Source organism: Carettochelys insculpta, chromosome 4, assembly GCF_033958435.1.
Source record: "Carettochelys insculpta isolate YL-2023 chromosome 4, ASM3395843v1, whole genome shotgun sequence".
Classification (NCBI taxonomy): domain Eukaryota; kingdom Metazoa; phylum Chordata; order Testudines; family Carettochelyidae; genus Carettochelys; species Carettochelys insculpta.
The window spans coordinates 89,378,025-89,394,186 of NC_134140.1; the positions used below are offsets into that span (position 1 = coordinate 89,378,025).

Sequence of the window (16,162 nt, forward strand, 5' to 3'; positions counted from 1 at the left end):
GATCGGTACTCCAGTGGTGACAAAATAAACCTGGAGTCCCTGTGTGAGATGCCTTCCAGTTATACTTTAAAAAAAAAAAAAAGGGGGGGGGGGCAGCAGAAGCGTAGCACTTTAAAGACTAACAAAATGATTTATTGCGTGATGAGCTGCCCCCTCCTCGTCATTCCTCCCACCCCAAGAAAGAGCTGATCTTTGCTTCCGGGTCTCAGCCCCTGTAATTTTATATGGGTCACCTGGCACAGCTACTATAAAAAGGAGGCAACTGGCAAAGATCCACATGGAACTAGAAGACACACGTGGAGTTAGCTGTCTCCTGCAAGAGTGAGTGAGTGTGGGTTGGGAGAGGAGGATGAGGTTAGATGTGGGGCTGAGGGTGCCTGGCTTGGGAGAGGTGGATGGAGTAAGAGCTGGGGGCTGGTGGTGCCTGGCTATGCGGGAGGGGAGAGGCTTGGGTGGGCAGCTCGTGGCTAACAGGACTTGGTCAGATGGCTCCCAGGACTTGGGCGGGCAGGCGGCTGGTACCAGCGGCATGAGGCTCAGGTGGCTGGCCCCAACAGTGCAGGGTTTAATTGGCTCAGGCAGGCAGCCCTGGCAGCATAGGGCTTGGGCAGGTGGGTGGCTGGCATGGACAGTTCTGGCAGCTGGCACAGGGCTCAGGCAGCTGGCCACCTGGGGCTGCACCAGCCACCCTCAAGGAGCCAAGAAAAACTATTTGTGCTTATTTTCATTTTAAATGACATTTTTATATCAAACTCTTGTGTATATTTTAAATTATTAATTGAATTTTTTTTGTTAAAAGGGGGGGGATGGATGATGGCAAAGAAGAGGTGGGGGGAGGGTGTGAGAGTTTCTCAAAAATCCGAAGAGGGGAGCAATGCCAAAAAATTAGGGAACCACTGGAATAAATCATTTTGCTAGTCTTTTAAAGTGCTACATTTCTGCTGCTTTGTTTTGTTGGAGTACAGACTAACCTGGCTACCTCTCTGTTACTATTCCATTTATGCTGTCCTCTCCCTGTCGTGCATGTTGATACCAGTTAGCCATCTCATGCATATGCATAATCTGGAAGAGCAATTTTATGAATATGCATTTAGCACCTTCTTCTGGGTGGTGCTTCCAAAGGCAGGCACTTGCTGGTGACTCCCAAGGCGTCCGTATGCCCAATCTTCTTTCAGTGGGCCCACTTCCCAGGTTACATCATTCTTCTCATTGGTCTTGGATCTACCTTCTCCAACCCTTGCAAGTACGAGGAGGTGCTTGTCTCCCATGCCGTTCCATTCACACCTCATTCACTCAACAGGGCAATCAATTAAACAATCCAAAATAAAGGGGGCAGAGAGGTTTTTCTTCACCTTTCCTACTTCTAGGAACTGTTCTACAAAATATAACTAAATTTCTGTATAACAAGGCTTAATACAATGGTACATAAAATGACCTGATCCAAAATGTAAGGGCTCCAATGCAAAAATAGTAAAAACGAAGGTGTGTCTACGCTAGATGTATGAGATGATACTGGGCAGGGTTTTCAAAGGCTCCTAGGGGCCTAAAGGTGCAGATAGATGCCTAGTGGGATTTTCAAAAGCAGTTAAAGCAGGTTAGGTGGCTAACTCAAATTGAAGTCAGTCAAGGTTACATTACTAACTTAACATTAAGTACTTTTGAATATCCCACTAGCTGCCTGCCTGCATCTTTAGGCACCTGAATACCTTTGAAAATCTAGCCCAGAGTGCCTAGTGCTACACAAGACTAAACCAGTCCCTGCCCTGAAGAATTTACAGTGGTTTTAGGCCTCTATGCAAACTGAAAACTCACAGCAAGTAGAGGAGCATATTTGATAAGAGCAGGCAGAAGAAATGAAGTTAGGCATCTCTTCAAAGCAGTGTAACACGAGAGATTCACTGAGCCTAGACACAGTGGCTGTGTGTTTTTACCACGTTAATTTGCAGTGGTGTCTTGATCCTATCACTCATCTATGGGGCTCTGTGTCTGTCACAGAGGTTGTGGAAGTCACAGATTCTGTGACTTTTTATGACTTTTGGGTGACAGTGTGGCTGATACCAGGTCTGCCTAAGCAGCTGGCTCTGTGGCTGGATGCTCCAATGGCCCTTAAGACAGCCAAATGAGCTGCTTCTAGAGTGGCCTGGTGACCGAACACACCAGCTGTTGCTCTGTCAGCCCCCAGCAGCAGTCTTGGGGTGGCCAGAGCAGCAGCAGTTTTCTACTTCACCCTCTGCATCAGCGCCCCCTCCCCACACACCAGCATCTCCCCCTCCCCCCACCCCTGAGGTACTCAGCACTCCCACTGTGCCCTGCCAAGATTTAATCACAGGTATTTTTAGTATAAGTCATGGACAGGTCATGAGTTTAATTGCCTGTGACCTGCCCATTAATTTTAGTCAAAAATCTGTCTAAATCATAGCCTTACTCATGCAGAAAAGTAGTATTTTTTTTTTTTTTTGCTCTGTAGATGGAACATTCTTTATTATAACTGGACTCCTTGGCTCCTTTCAGTTGCTACCAAGTATTGTTCTCACTTTACAAAAGGGAAATCAGACAGAGGTTGAGTGATTTACTCAAGGTCTCTCAATGAGTCATTGGCAAAGCAAAGATGATAACCACAGATTCCAAGCTCCTAGCCCTTTGCTCTGTCCTGTAGACCACCTTGTGCATCACACTGGGGTATTACAGCATTGAGGTGTGTTCTTAGGGTGGTGCACTGAGGAAGCCCTCCATGGAGTGGTCTTGCGGGGTTGTGCCAAATAACACAGAATAAGGCACCATGGACCCAGAGTATCTAGGAGAAGAGAAACTCTGATTCTAAGACAGGGCAGACTGAGCTCGCTAAGCCTTTTTAGGGTAACACTGGAAACGTTTAGTCACAAACCTGTGTGTAGGCGGCCCAGGTGTTATGGTTGTCTGTCAGCTGAACTGGAACAGCAGCAGCAGCTCCCGTAGCCTGCATAGGTGTCAAAGCAGCCCTATTTAGGGACAGTGTTGCTTTCTTCCAAAGAAGAGGTGGGGAGAAAACAGTCCCTAATTTTACAGCTTGTTCCAATTGCTCCCTGTCAATTAACCGCAACTGACTGGATATACAATTTTTGCAGTCATGAGGGAAAATCAACGACTAAGCAAAGTATGCTTTCCATCCTGGACATGCGCACACATCTTGATAGCAGTGATATCCATGAATTCAGGACAGCAATTACTGGTAGAGAACTTGCATGTTATAAAATTGATGATGCAGCTTTAAGTGCAACACTTATGTCTGCTACCTGCCAGTTCAGAGATTGAAGCAGGCTACTCGTATTAGTGTGGGGATACCCTGAGAGTCACCCCAAGCAGGCGGGAGTTGGCTTCGCCATCAGGATGCCACTACTCCCCCAGCTTGAATCCCAGCCACATGCCATCAGTCCTTGCCTTATGACCACAAAGCCTAGACTGAGGCAGAGACTATATCTTGTACTTGTTAGTACATATGCACCCACTTGCACTGCTGTAGATGATGAAAAGGAGTCTTTCTATGCTAGCCTGAATTCAGTGATCTCTTCAGTGCCTTGAGGATCGCCAGGTATATATCAATTGGATTTAAATGTTGGAGTTGGTCAAAGTTCATTGTAGTCACCATGTTATTTTACCATGGGGCTCATTCACATACGTTTTCTTGGAGGAAATTGCTTTTATTTGTCATTAGTCCTTCCTAACAGACCGATCTTGTGATCCATAGAATGCCTACTGCAGTCACACCATATGTTTCAGCTTCCTTCACTTCTAAGTGGATGCTGTGTGCAGAGGTGGTTGCCTCATCTCAGAAAAGATACATAGGAATTGGCAAAAGTTCAGAAAAGGGTAGCAAATGATTAGGGATTAAAATAAGGAGAGATTAGTAAAACTGGGAGACTTCAGTCTGGAAAAGAGATGACTAAGGGGAATATGATTGCAGAGAGTGGTGTAGAGAAAGTAGATAAGGAAGTGCTGTTTACTCCTTCCCATAATACAGAACTAGGGGGTCGCTAATTAATGTTATAAGCAGCAGGTTTAAAACAGGCAGAAGGAAGTATTTCTTCATCAAATGCACAGTCAGCCTGTGGAAGTCCTTGACAGACAATGTCGTGATGGCAATGACTGTAACGGCTCTAAAAAGAGCTAGATAAAATAGTGAAAGAGAGGTCAATCAGTGGCTGTTAGCCAGGATGAGCAGGGATGAATGTTCCATTCACTCTCTCTGGGACACCTGGCATTGGCCACTGTCAGAAGACAGGACACTGGACTAGATGGGCCTGTAGCATGACCCAGTATGGTCATTCTTATGAAAGGGGAAAACAGTTAACATTTAGGAAAAAAAACAGGCAATAAGTTCCTGTGTATGCTACAGGTACATCTGTGCCTGGACACTTAGTACCAACACAGTTGTCCTAAACTTGTTTCATTTCTGGTTCCAGTTTTTGAAGTAGGTCAGATCTTAAACATGTTTCATAACCAAGGGCTTGTCTACACTATGTGGAAGATCAACCCGGCCAGAGTCGATCTTCCAGGGTTCAGTTTTGCACACCTAAGAAGAATGTCCAAAATCAAACTGTCAATCCCTGTACTCCTTGATGTCACAAGGAGTAAAGGAGGTTGACGGGGGAGTTTCTCTATGAAGGCTCAGATAAGCAGATTGCAGATAAGTATGCAGCTGCCATAGCTAGAATGGCTTATCTTACCTGCCCTAAATTAAAACTGGCCTATAGGTGGAGATATTTGCCCCGGATATGGAGCAGGTATAGTGGACAGAGGAAGGAATTGTGTTATTTCACATGTATACTTTTTGGTTGAGAAAAGTATGTTCTAATGGTTTTAACACAGGGCTTTAAATCTGGATCTTCCTGAGTTCTCAGCCTGGTTCCAGCACTGATTGGTTGATTGATTTTTGATTGTTTCTTTCTATAGCTGTGGGAAGGTCAGTTAACCTCTCTGCTTCTGTTTTCTGTCCTTTAAATAAGAATAATACTTATTTCTTGTAGGGAGACTGTCAGGATTGACTGAGCAATGTTATAAAAATTGCTCTGAAGATAAGCTCTATAGAATCAGCAGCTATGATATAAACGATTTAGAGAAATAGACTTGGGTGTTGCTGTCATGGTAGTGTGCATGTGAACAGGGTACCAGCCAATAGGCTAGCTGCACTGTCAATAGCCTACAGATAGCTCCCAGTCTGTGGAAGGACACAATCGCGGTGGCAGCCCCAGCTGTTAAAGCTACACTGCTATTCAGCATACTCAGCTTTTGCATCATACAGAAAGAAAGGAGCTTAGTTTTATCTCTTAAGTGAAACAACTTTTTCTAAAATCTATTCAGAGAAGAGCAACCAATATGTTTTGAGTGCCAGGCTAACTTTATCTGGTTTAAAGTTATAACACTTCAAATGTATCTTCAAAATTTTGTCTTTATTTTAACATTTCCATTCAAGGCATGTGACTTGAGGGAGGAAAATAATGCTGTTGTTCAGTGTCTGGTAGCCCTCGTTTAATTATCCTAGTTCAAGTTCCTTGTTCTCTTCTGCTCCTAGGAGCCATTAATGAGATGGCCACCCACCCAGGCTATTATGAAGACCTTGTGGAGAAATCTATGGGAAAATATAACCTTGCCACAGAAGAGATCGAGAGAGACTTGCACCGCTCTCTCCCGGAGCACCCTGCTTTCCAGAATGAGATGGGTATTGCTGCCCTGAGGAGAGTATTAACAGCTTATGCTTTTAGAAATCCAAACATAGGATATTGTCAGGTAATTGACATGTCTAGCCAGTCCTTTTGGCATCTAGAGTTCCCATGTCTGTGCGTTTGTTTTGTTGTTCATTTGGTCCATGACTGCATGCTAATATACACAGTTGACCCATTTGATCATGCACTTGAACATTTAGGTTCCTGATTTACATGCACAAAGCTCTGATTTCACAAAGAGTTGCATTAGTACAAACTCTGGCTTCTTCACAGTCCTCTGTTTCCATTGGTTGCTTCACCCAAGCCTATGCTAGGATAGCTGTTGAGAAGCTCAGGAACCAGGGGCAGTAACTAGTTGTGCATGCTGGGCTGTTTATTCAGATTTGTACACCCATACATGTAGTCGCCAGTGAAAGGATGACTAAAAATCTGTCCCAATTGCATCTAATTAAGATAATAAGAGTTTTTGTTCTGTCATTGTTACGAGACTAGACTCTTTTGAAAGTCTTTTCACTAATATTTTTCTCTGTTGCACAGCTTCTTATTCGTTACTGACAGGCTCGTGCCCTCACCTGTGGACTACAGAGGGAGTCCATTGTTGTTTCTGGAAGCTCCAGAATTAAACTCTGCCTTTTATCTAGGCAACCAACTGATTCTATTTTTCTGAAAGCCGAACAGTTTGGCAGTTCAGGTTCTCTTGAGATTTGATTTTTAAAACTTTTACTTTGATTTGTGTTTGCTGTTATCTTCCTCCTCCTCCTCTCCCAGGTTAGATAAATAATAGCATGGTGGTTTCAACCGCCTGGATCTGCCATTGCAGCACGTCCCTGCCAAGGTTCCCTCTAATCTTCTCCATCCACGTGTGGAGATTTTTTCCATTCACGTGCAGAATAAATTTTTGTGTACACTGAGGCATGTGCACACCCAGCAGAAACAAAAAATCCTGTGTGTTAGCACTCTGTTAATCCGTTGGGCAGCACCTGAATCTCTCCTGAGTGACCGCACAAGCCCACATCTTACAGAGAACGCTGCTCTCTGCTGGACTTCTCTGCCTGCACTCACGCATGGCAAAACTGTCTTACAAACACCTGGCTTCAATCTGAGCAGTGTTCCTTTCCTGAGCAGCACTTGCAGAGGGTGAATGATACTCTGTGGCCAGCCATCTTACCTTGGCATTGCAAGAACCTGGGGGGTGAGAATCAGACTGGTATGTCAGATTCCCACCTCGTCCTGAGGAGCCGTGACTCCAGTGCAGCTAAGCCAAATCATATGCTTCTGAACTTGAAGCAAGATTGGGCCACCCGTTGGGGTTCGTCGCACAACAGAGCTGGGCTGCCAGAGGGGCAAAACACTGAAAGGATCCAGAGTTCCCCCACACTGTCGTTGCCTCAGGAAGCAAGAAGGGACTCTCCACCCCACTGTGAATAAGGGGATCCCCAGGATGCTTAGGGCTGAGTCTTGCAAACCCCAGAACTTTGGCAATAGCAAGTATGTCCTTTGCAAGGCAAGGTTAATGTAGTATTTTTAATGAACAAGTGAGGTGAAAATATGGACTAAGACGCCTTCTTCTTTGCTTTGTCCCCTGAGAGTGTGTTTGTTAGGACTTGCCTGCCTCCAAGGATCAATCTCTTACAGTGCTGTGGATTGTTCCCACTGCCTCTCCCCCATTCTATCTAGGCACGCAGGGAAGCCTGTTTCTCCTGTGCAGCCCAGATTTCAGACAGCACCACAGTTGGAATTGTGTGGTCTAATAATTAGCAATAAACCTTTGTTTTGACATGGAAAGGGGGTGGGTGGGGGGTCTCCACCCTTCCCCATTGCATGAGCTAGCTCCACACGACAGCTGTAGGACACTTCAGTTAGTTTCTGACCAGAACAGAGGCACATTAATATTCCACTCCCCACAGAAGTGCACCATCAGGGATTACAGAAGTGCACGCAAGAGATCCTTTCCCATCCTCAAAGTGAGTGAGACTTCCTGAGTCAAGCCCCAAGTAAGAAGTAAGTTGCACCAATAGCACTTAAGTGCTTGGCATGCAGGCAAACAGGGGTCAGTGAGGTAATTGCCCCAGCCCCCTTTGAAATACCACAGGGTGCTCCTCTGCAGGTGGCTCAAAGGGAATATGGGGGGAGGGCTGTGGGCTGACTGCCCAAAACTCCACCCCTTCGGTCATTGGCCTTATCCCTTCCGGGGTGAAGAGCCCCCCTCCAGCTGGGACCACAGGGCCTCTTGGTGCCACTGGTGTTTGGCCTTTCAGGCTCCTGGAGGCATCTGGTGATCTAGTGCCCCAATGAAGGTGTATTATTTGAAGCAGTATCCCTCTTCCGTTGTGTGGTCCCCATGCTAGAATGAATACTGTGCTGCTTCTTCCCTGTGAATAGCCAGGGGAAGAAGTACCACATATGTGCCTGATGCATACAGACAAAACAAAGACCTACAAGGATGGTCTTTCAGTAGCTTGTAAGGAACTCTTTAATATTAATATAATATCTTCTTTTTAAAGCATTATTAATTTTCTGTTAAGGTTGAAATGAGGCTATCTGGTTAAACCAATGTCAAGCTAAAATGTTTCATATAAAATGAAGACATTTCACAAATTGAGAGCCTGAGTTGATGCAGCAGTAGTTCCAGCGTGTCCACCAGTCAGACATAGGCATACCTCTGAACGGTCCTGTGGACCCACAGTACTGGTGATATACTTCAGACAGTCCAGATAAACAAAATGTCTCACAGCCCACCAGTGGTTTGTCCTGATGGGGACGCATGCTAAAGGCTGCTGGCCCCCACGTTAGTCACAGTGAGGCACAAGTTGCATGTTACATGTCTGTACTCATGCATAGGTAGCATGCAAGTACCACATCCACAGAAATACACCTATTCTTAAATGAAGAGCTGTCAGTAGCATTTCAAAAGGAACTTTTGATCCCAAAGTGTAGAATTGCTCTGTAAGAAATCGACATAGTCCTTGCTGTAGTCTCTTTCATGAGGATGTGGCAATATGGAATCTGACCAGTGATCCATTGAGTCTCCAGTATCCTGTCTCTGACAGCATCCCCAGTAAAAGCTACATCAGTGGAAGGTGCAAGAAACCGCATAGCAGGCAATTAGTGTCAGCAGAGGAAGTCTCTTTTTACTTCCCATTAGTGGTTGACTTAGAATTGAGTCAAGAGGGTAAATCCCTTCTGAAACCAGGGATCAGAGCTTCTCTTGGGCAGTGGATATAAAGGCCTGGGAAGAGAAGACTCTGCTCCCTTTCCAGGCAAAGGGTACAGAGAAGAGGAAAAATGAGTTTGTTGTTGTCCTAGTATTCCACCAGCCCAGAAGACACTTTGGACTTGCTAGATAGCCACGGACCTCACATTGTGCCTACAGAGAACATGTGTCCTCTTGCAGGTGCAAATCCTTCATTCAGACTGTCATGAATGAATGCTGTAAAGGCTGTAACAGACTAAAGCCAGAGCGCCTGAGCCAGAGCTCTGTTATGGCAGCCTCACCCTAAGAAAGTAATGGAAATCAGCTGAGCCAACCAAGCCTGATGGCTGGCCGCTGAGAGACCCTGGAGCAGAGTGGTTATACAAGGCAGCTGGTGGAGTATAGAAGGGGGTTTTGCAGGATACTAGAGAGAGGAGCAGGAGATAAGGCACAGAAGGTTCTGCTGTCCTGCAGCTGGGTAAATCAGAGGGTTTACTGTGATTGACTGTATATAGGAGGCGGTAGGACTTTCATGTAAAACAAAAGCACTGGGTGCCTGGAAACTGGTCTCTGCTTATTTGTGGACAGAACAGGGGCCTAGGGCTCAGGAGCATGAGGCCCTGCTACAAGAGTTAAATCCAGAGAGTGGGTTCTCTGTTGGCAAGCAGCCAGGTGAGCCAATGGGAAGAGAGGGGGAATTTTTTGAATTGAAACTGTTACCTGCTGAGGAGTCTCTTGTGTGACCAGAGTGGAAGGTGCGGGAGAGCGATGTTTAAGCCTGAGAAGGCTTAAGGAATTCAGTAATTATCCCATCTGGGAAGATCTGGGCATACAGATATGTGAGTAGAAAGGAAATATTTAGTCAGGCACAATTGGGTTATTTTTTATTTTGGGTTTGGGGAGGTGCTTTTCAGGGTGGCTGATGTACCCACCTATACACTGGTAACTTCTAAACCGAATCCCAGGGAAGTAATTCTCTGTGCTTCAGTCTACCCTCCCCGCCACACCCCAAGTTGCTCTATAACACCCAGCAATCAAGTATGCTTTATTACGTATATCTTTTGTTTCCTTAATAAACCTTTTTTTAAGGCAGTGATTTGATTCCTGTGTCCTCGTTCGGGGGGGTGTGAAATTTTATAAGGGGGAGCAACATGATTGGCCGCTGGTTCTCAGGGCGGGTTAAGAGCTTGGGGTTACCCCACAGAGAGTCATCTCAAATGTGTCGTCTTGGGTTTTAAATAGGGATTTTCTCGCTTAAGTGGTGGCAGCTACCTTCTAGAGTCAGAGAAATCTGTGAAGTTGGGAAGCTTTTAAACAGAAGTCTGTAGAGACAATGAGTGTCAGAGCGGGGATCAGCCTTGGCAGACTGGGAACACAAACAGCTGATAGGGTGATCATCAGAAGTGAGGTGTAGTTCAGCATGGATTCTCCATTAACCTCTACAGTTTGGTATTCAGAGAGAATTCAACCAGGATATTTTATTTATTGATACGGTCAGATTTACATTTCAGGCGTGAAGGGAAACAGAATGCTTTTTATCCGAGAGGTAGCCATGTTAGTCTGTATCTTCGAGAACACTGACAAGTCTTGTGGCACCTTATAGACTAACAGATATGCTTATGCTCCAAAATATCTGAGTCTATAAGGTGCCACAAGACTTCTTGTTCCAGAATGCTTTTTGGGGCAGCCTCTGTCCCTTTGTACCTGCCCAGTAAAATAGGCTGTAACCTCTAGAGGCTTCTGTACTAAAACATAATCCCAGAGGTCTGGTGATACGATCAACAGTAGAGTTTCTCTGGGACGTTTAGTGGATTCCCACAACCAAAGATCACGGAGATATGGATACCAGCCTTTTAGCTAACTACATTGGATCTTCCTGTTGAATATCAGTTGCCAAGTTTAACTAAGATCAGACATATTTAAATAAGACTGTTGCTGGCTTTTTTAGTCACCATTACCTCTGAAAAGCAAATTTGGGGTTAATTTCCATATCCATACAAGAATCGCATTGCCTTTGTCATAAGGGGGATGGGAGATATTCTTATGGCACCAGAAACCTTTCTGTTCAAGGTAAACAGCTGTTTCCGCAGTTCCTGAGAAATAGTTCTTCCATCTTTTTGTTCTTGTGCCATGGAAAACTAACATAAATAGGCATTCCTAGAGCTTCAGAGATGCATCTGTGGTATGTTAATTAAATATGCTAGTGTACTTTGTTTATTTCATTCAGTACAAAATGGCAGGACTGTAGGGACTCATGGCTGCTGCAGGCAGGATGTAAAAACTGCATCAATTATTATGCTAGGCATCTAGGAAACTACTCACAAAAATCCCTGGAGGCACTTGGTGAGGGGGAAGAAATGTATGAGCCTGAGGAAGATTTGCAGAGTAAATTTCCACTCTTCTACAAATGCATATTCTGATAGGTGCTCCTGGGTTGGTTTCCAGGTAAATTCTTAGCTTATAAAGTTCTTACTTGTTGTGTGGGGATTTCCATGCCTGTCTGTTAGACTATTAAACTAATTAAAGTCAATCTCAGTGAGTATTCACTGCTGCCCACGGGTAACAAATGAAGATGGGAAGCTGCATGTGCAACAAAATAGGAAATGTCTTACCTGATTTTTTTCCTGTTAGCTATTTCTTTCTGAATTCAACCTACCCCAGAATATAATCTGAAAATTTTCTCCAAAGGGAGAGTTAGATGGACATTGTCCTAAGGTTAAATGAATATGTTGTATCAAGTTATTGTAATGCTAACAAGTGGTTCCTGGAGAGTGTCCATGGTTGTGGGAACTCTTCTGGTAGCTTGAGCAGAAGAAGGGAGATTAGTCTTGGAGCCTTCAGCAACAGCACTGGATTGTCTTCAAACTCTACTGGTAGGGGGCATTAGCCCATTGGGAATGAATTCAGAGAGAAGCTGCTAACAGAAAGTTATTGGGTCGGAAACTTTTTATTTCAAGGAAAAGCTGTCTGTACTTCAGATGTTCCTTCTGATACTACTTGCATCAAAACTTTCCAAAACAGCCTTTTTGCTATGTATGCAAGCAGTGTTGAAGGGAAACAGCAGTGAGTGAACTCTGCTATAGGTAAAGTTGGTGCCACTCTCCAGGGCAGCCTGGGAGTAAGGGCCCTTTTAAGTTGTACAGGGTACTTTGCCCGGTGCCTGCAGCTGCATGGCATGCCGGTGCTTCTGGCGGGATAAATTCTTATCTGTTCAACCTTTATAGCACTAGGTCTTATGAGAATTTACAAGTAATGTCTAGTGACTTATTTTTCTCATTCTTGTAGGCCATGAATATTGTCACTTCAGTACTACTTTTATATGCAAAAGAGGAGGAAGCTTTCTGGCTGCTTGTGGCTTTGTGTGAACGCATGCTGCCTGACTACTACAATACGAGAGTTGTTGGTATGTTAAGGGCCTTTTTTCCTTAAAAAATCCTTAAATATCCAAAAGCCTGTTTTTATTAAAAATGTTTGTTGAAATAATCGAATGGTCACCACCAATGGTATGTAAACAGTTGCAAGCAGAAGAGAGGACTAAATAGCTAGCTTAAAAGTTTTTGGAAGCAGCTACCTAGGTAGATAAGCTGGTCAGTGTTAGCTCTTGACCTGTTTTGAGGTAACAGTTCTACAATTGACTCATCTTGGTTTAAGTTAGAGATCAGAAGATGATGAGAGGCTAGAATTTTAAGTGCGGAGAACAGAGGTTCTTCTTCGAGTGGTCCCCGTGGGTGCTCCACAGTAGGTGTCGGGCTCGCCCCGGTGCCGCAGCTCGGAAAATGTTCAGCAGTCTCCGTCGGGTCGTGCGTTCGCCGATGCGCGTCGGCTCTTTGCGCGCTTACAGTCACATGCGCGATCCGGTCCCCGCTAGTTCCTTCTCAACCGCCAATGGCTGCATACGGAATCCTCTCCGGCTCCAATGCCTGAGACAGATAAGTCTCTTATTTTTTCTCGTGTTAATAGTTTTTAACAGTTCATAGTTAGCAGTCCTATAGTTATTATAGTTAGTTACTCTGTTAAAAGTTAAAGACTATCTTAAAACCGCAGCGGCCGCCTCCGGGTGGGCCCGCTGCTTTTGTTTGTCGGCCTTCAAAGGCCAACGGTTATTAACATCACCTAACATACTGTTAAGTGTGCTATTAGCACCTAAGGACTCAGAATTAAGTTTTAACAATGCCATCCCCTGGCTTTAAGAAGTGTGAATCTTGCCGGGAGGCCATGCCTGCTTCGGATGGCCATAGCAGATGCATACGGTGCCTTGGGGAGACGCACATTCCCCAGAAGTGCTCCCGTTGTTCCAAGTTGACTAATAGAACTACGAAAGATAGAGAAATGAGGCTGAAGATGCTGTTAGTTGACAAAGCACTTCAGCCTGCCTCATCGAAGGCAACGCATGCGGAGGGCTCTTCAGGACCGCACAAGAGGAAGGCTGCCTCTTTGACCTCCTCTGCGCAGAAGAAAAGAAGAGCCTCGCCTACTCGATCCCTGCCCCTTACTGTTGGGAGCGGGACAAGTGTAACAAAGGGCCCGCGAAGAGCCTCGCCTACTCGATCCCTGCCTCTTACTGTTGGGAGCGGGACGAGTGTAGCAAAGGGCCCGCGCACGCTGGCTTCCTCCACTGGTAAAGCCGCGGCGCATGCAACCACTCAAGGCCCTGCAGTTACCAGGGAGACGGCACCGAGAGCCGTGCGGGCACGAATCAGTTCGGCGCCGGCTACTGCAGCACTGATCGAGACTTCCCCAGAGGCACCGAGGATGACGGCACTGGGATCGATGGCACCGACGACAACGGCACTGGGAGCAGTGGAAATCAGCATGACACCTGCTCCGGTACCAAGTTCACCAATAGGACCACCCGAGAGGGTAAAGGCTAAAACAAAGACCAGGCACCGCAGCCCCTCTCCTGAGGTAATTGCGCTGCCTCTGTCACCACGATCACCACCGGAGATTCGACAGGGAGCAACACCTTCAGCCTGCCACAGATGTCCTTCTCCTTTTCTTCGGAGCCCATCACAGGGATCTGCATGCTTTTCTCCAGCATCTAGCAGAGATCCCTACGAGTCTTCTCACAGAGGCTCTCCTCGTACGTCGGTATCATCTCGGAGGTCTCGACATTCCAGGCACCACCCTTACATCCTTGGGTCATGGTCCAGGTCTCCATGGCCGGGCCCCTGTCCCTGTTGCTACGACCGCCATCATTATGCGGGGCGTCATCATAGGAGGTCGACGTCTCACTATGGATCCCCGTCGACCACTCCTCAACGCCACAGTGTTCTGCTTCCACCTGGGGGAACACCACGGGTTCCCCAATCAGAGGCTGGGTCTAAAGACATTGAACCCCACCTCGAAATTCCACAAAGGCAATCACATCAATACGGCCAGGATCCAGAGGAATTGGAGGAGATACCATAGTGATGCCTCCTCATCCTCGCCAGACGAGGCCGTGGTCCCTGGAGACATTTCTCCCTCAGATGACCTGAAACAGTTCCAGGAGCTGTTCAAACGGGTAGCTCAATCCCAAGATATTCAAGTGGCGGAGGTGCAGGAGAAACACCACAGACTCCTTAAAAACCTCAGGCCTCCATCTTCTTCTAAAATTGCTATTCCTCTGGACGATGCAATCATGGAGGCAGCCACTAATATATGGCAGACCCCAGCATCCGCTCCTCCTACCAACAAAAGAGCGGACAAAAAGTACTTCGTCCCTGCGAAAGGTATGGAATTTCTATTTAGTCATCCACAGCCAAACTCGCTAGTGGTTGAATCGTCCCAACACAGGTCCAAATCGTCCCAGTACAAATCTGGGGGATTGGACAAGGACCTAAAGAAGCTGGATCTCCTGGGTAGAAAAGCCTACTCCTCCTCTACTCTGTTGCTCCGCATGGCCAACTATGCCGCTCATTTGTCGAATCACAATTTCGACAATTATTCCAAGCCTACTGCCCTCATGGACTTCCTTCCAGAGGAAAAAAGGCCAATTCTTAAAGCAATTGTGCAAGAGGGCTACGCGGCTTCTCGAGCAGGCATGCAGATTGCACTGGATGTGGCGGACACAGCGGCCCGTGCCGTGGCCACTGCAGTGGCAATGCAGAGAGAGTCATGGCTTCACACATCCGGCATTCCAAAGGAGTTACAGGTCAAAATTGCAGACCTCCCCTTCGACAAAATAAAATTGTTCGCTGAATCGACCGACTCAGTCCTACACTCCAGCAAAGATTCCAGAGCGACACTTCGGACTTTGGGGATATATACCCCACCGTTCAGAAGGAAGAAATTTTATCCTCAGCAACGCCGTTATGGTTACCAACAGCAACGTACCCAATTTCAATGGGGGTATGATCAGGGACGTCATCAACAAACACGTTATAAGGGCCCTAGGCGCCGGCCTCAGCAGGGCAGCGCCTCCGCAGGGCAAAGTGCAAGACAGCAAGTTTGACGGGTATGTCGAGGGCCGCGAAGCCAAGACCGTACCTCAGTGCCAATCTCAGTACATGTTCCATCACCGACTCAAGCCATTTTACCCCCAATGGAAAAGCATCACGTCGGACAAGTGGGTATTGGAGATCGTAAACACGGGATACACAATCCCCTTCCAGTCTTTACCTCCACCAAATCCTCCCACCGCACCCCTTCTCAGAGACCCCTCTCACCTACCGGAATTAAGGCGGGAGGTGGACCACCTCCTATTCATAGGGGCGGTGGAGAGAGTACCGGAACAATTTCAAGGCAAAGGGTTCTACTCCAGGTATTTCCTGACGGAGCAGAAGACAGCAGGGTGGAGACCCATTTTGGATCTACGCACACTGAACCAGTACCTACGCAAACAGCGCTTCAAAATGACTACGATGGCTTCAATAATCATGGCACTTGACCATGGCAATTGGTTTGCAGCCCTCGACTTACAGGATGCATATTTTCATATCGCAATTCATCCAGCCCACAGGCGTTTTCCTCCGGTTCCTTGTGGGTACAGATCATTTCCAGCACAGAGTCCTCCCATTTGGACTCTCTTCAGCACCCAGAGTCTTCACCAAGACCTTAGCGGTGGTGTCAGCATACCTACACAGACAGGGAATTTTCATTTTCCCGTACCTGGACGATTGCCTGCTAAAGGGAACTTCCCGGGAGGAGGTATTATGGATGATACACTTCACCACAAACACACTTACCTCACTGGGCCTCATCATCAATTTCTCAAAATCAAAGACCGACCCCACGCAAAATATAGAGTTTATAGGGGCTCCGATAGACTCAGTCATGTCACGGGTGTATT

The 16,162-nt window shown here is 46.4% G+C and overlaps 1 protein-coding gene across 2 annotated transcripts in view; it reads left to right on the forward strand.

The window, feature by feature from the left end:
* Window positions 1–16,162, forward strand: part of TBC1D9 (TBC1 domain family member 9) — an 83,094-nt gene that overhangs the window by 44,722 nt on the left and 22,210 nt on the right. For both annotated transcript variants that reach the window (XM_074991916.1, XM_074991917.1), the window contains exons 10-11: window positions 5,549–5,763; window positions 12,178–12,295. In XM_074991916.1, coding sequence (XP_074848017.1) covers window positions 5,549–5,763; window positions 12,178–12,295 — 333 coding nt within the window. The remainder of the gene's footprint in view (window positions 1–5,548; window positions 5,764–12,177; window positions 12,296–16,162) is intronic.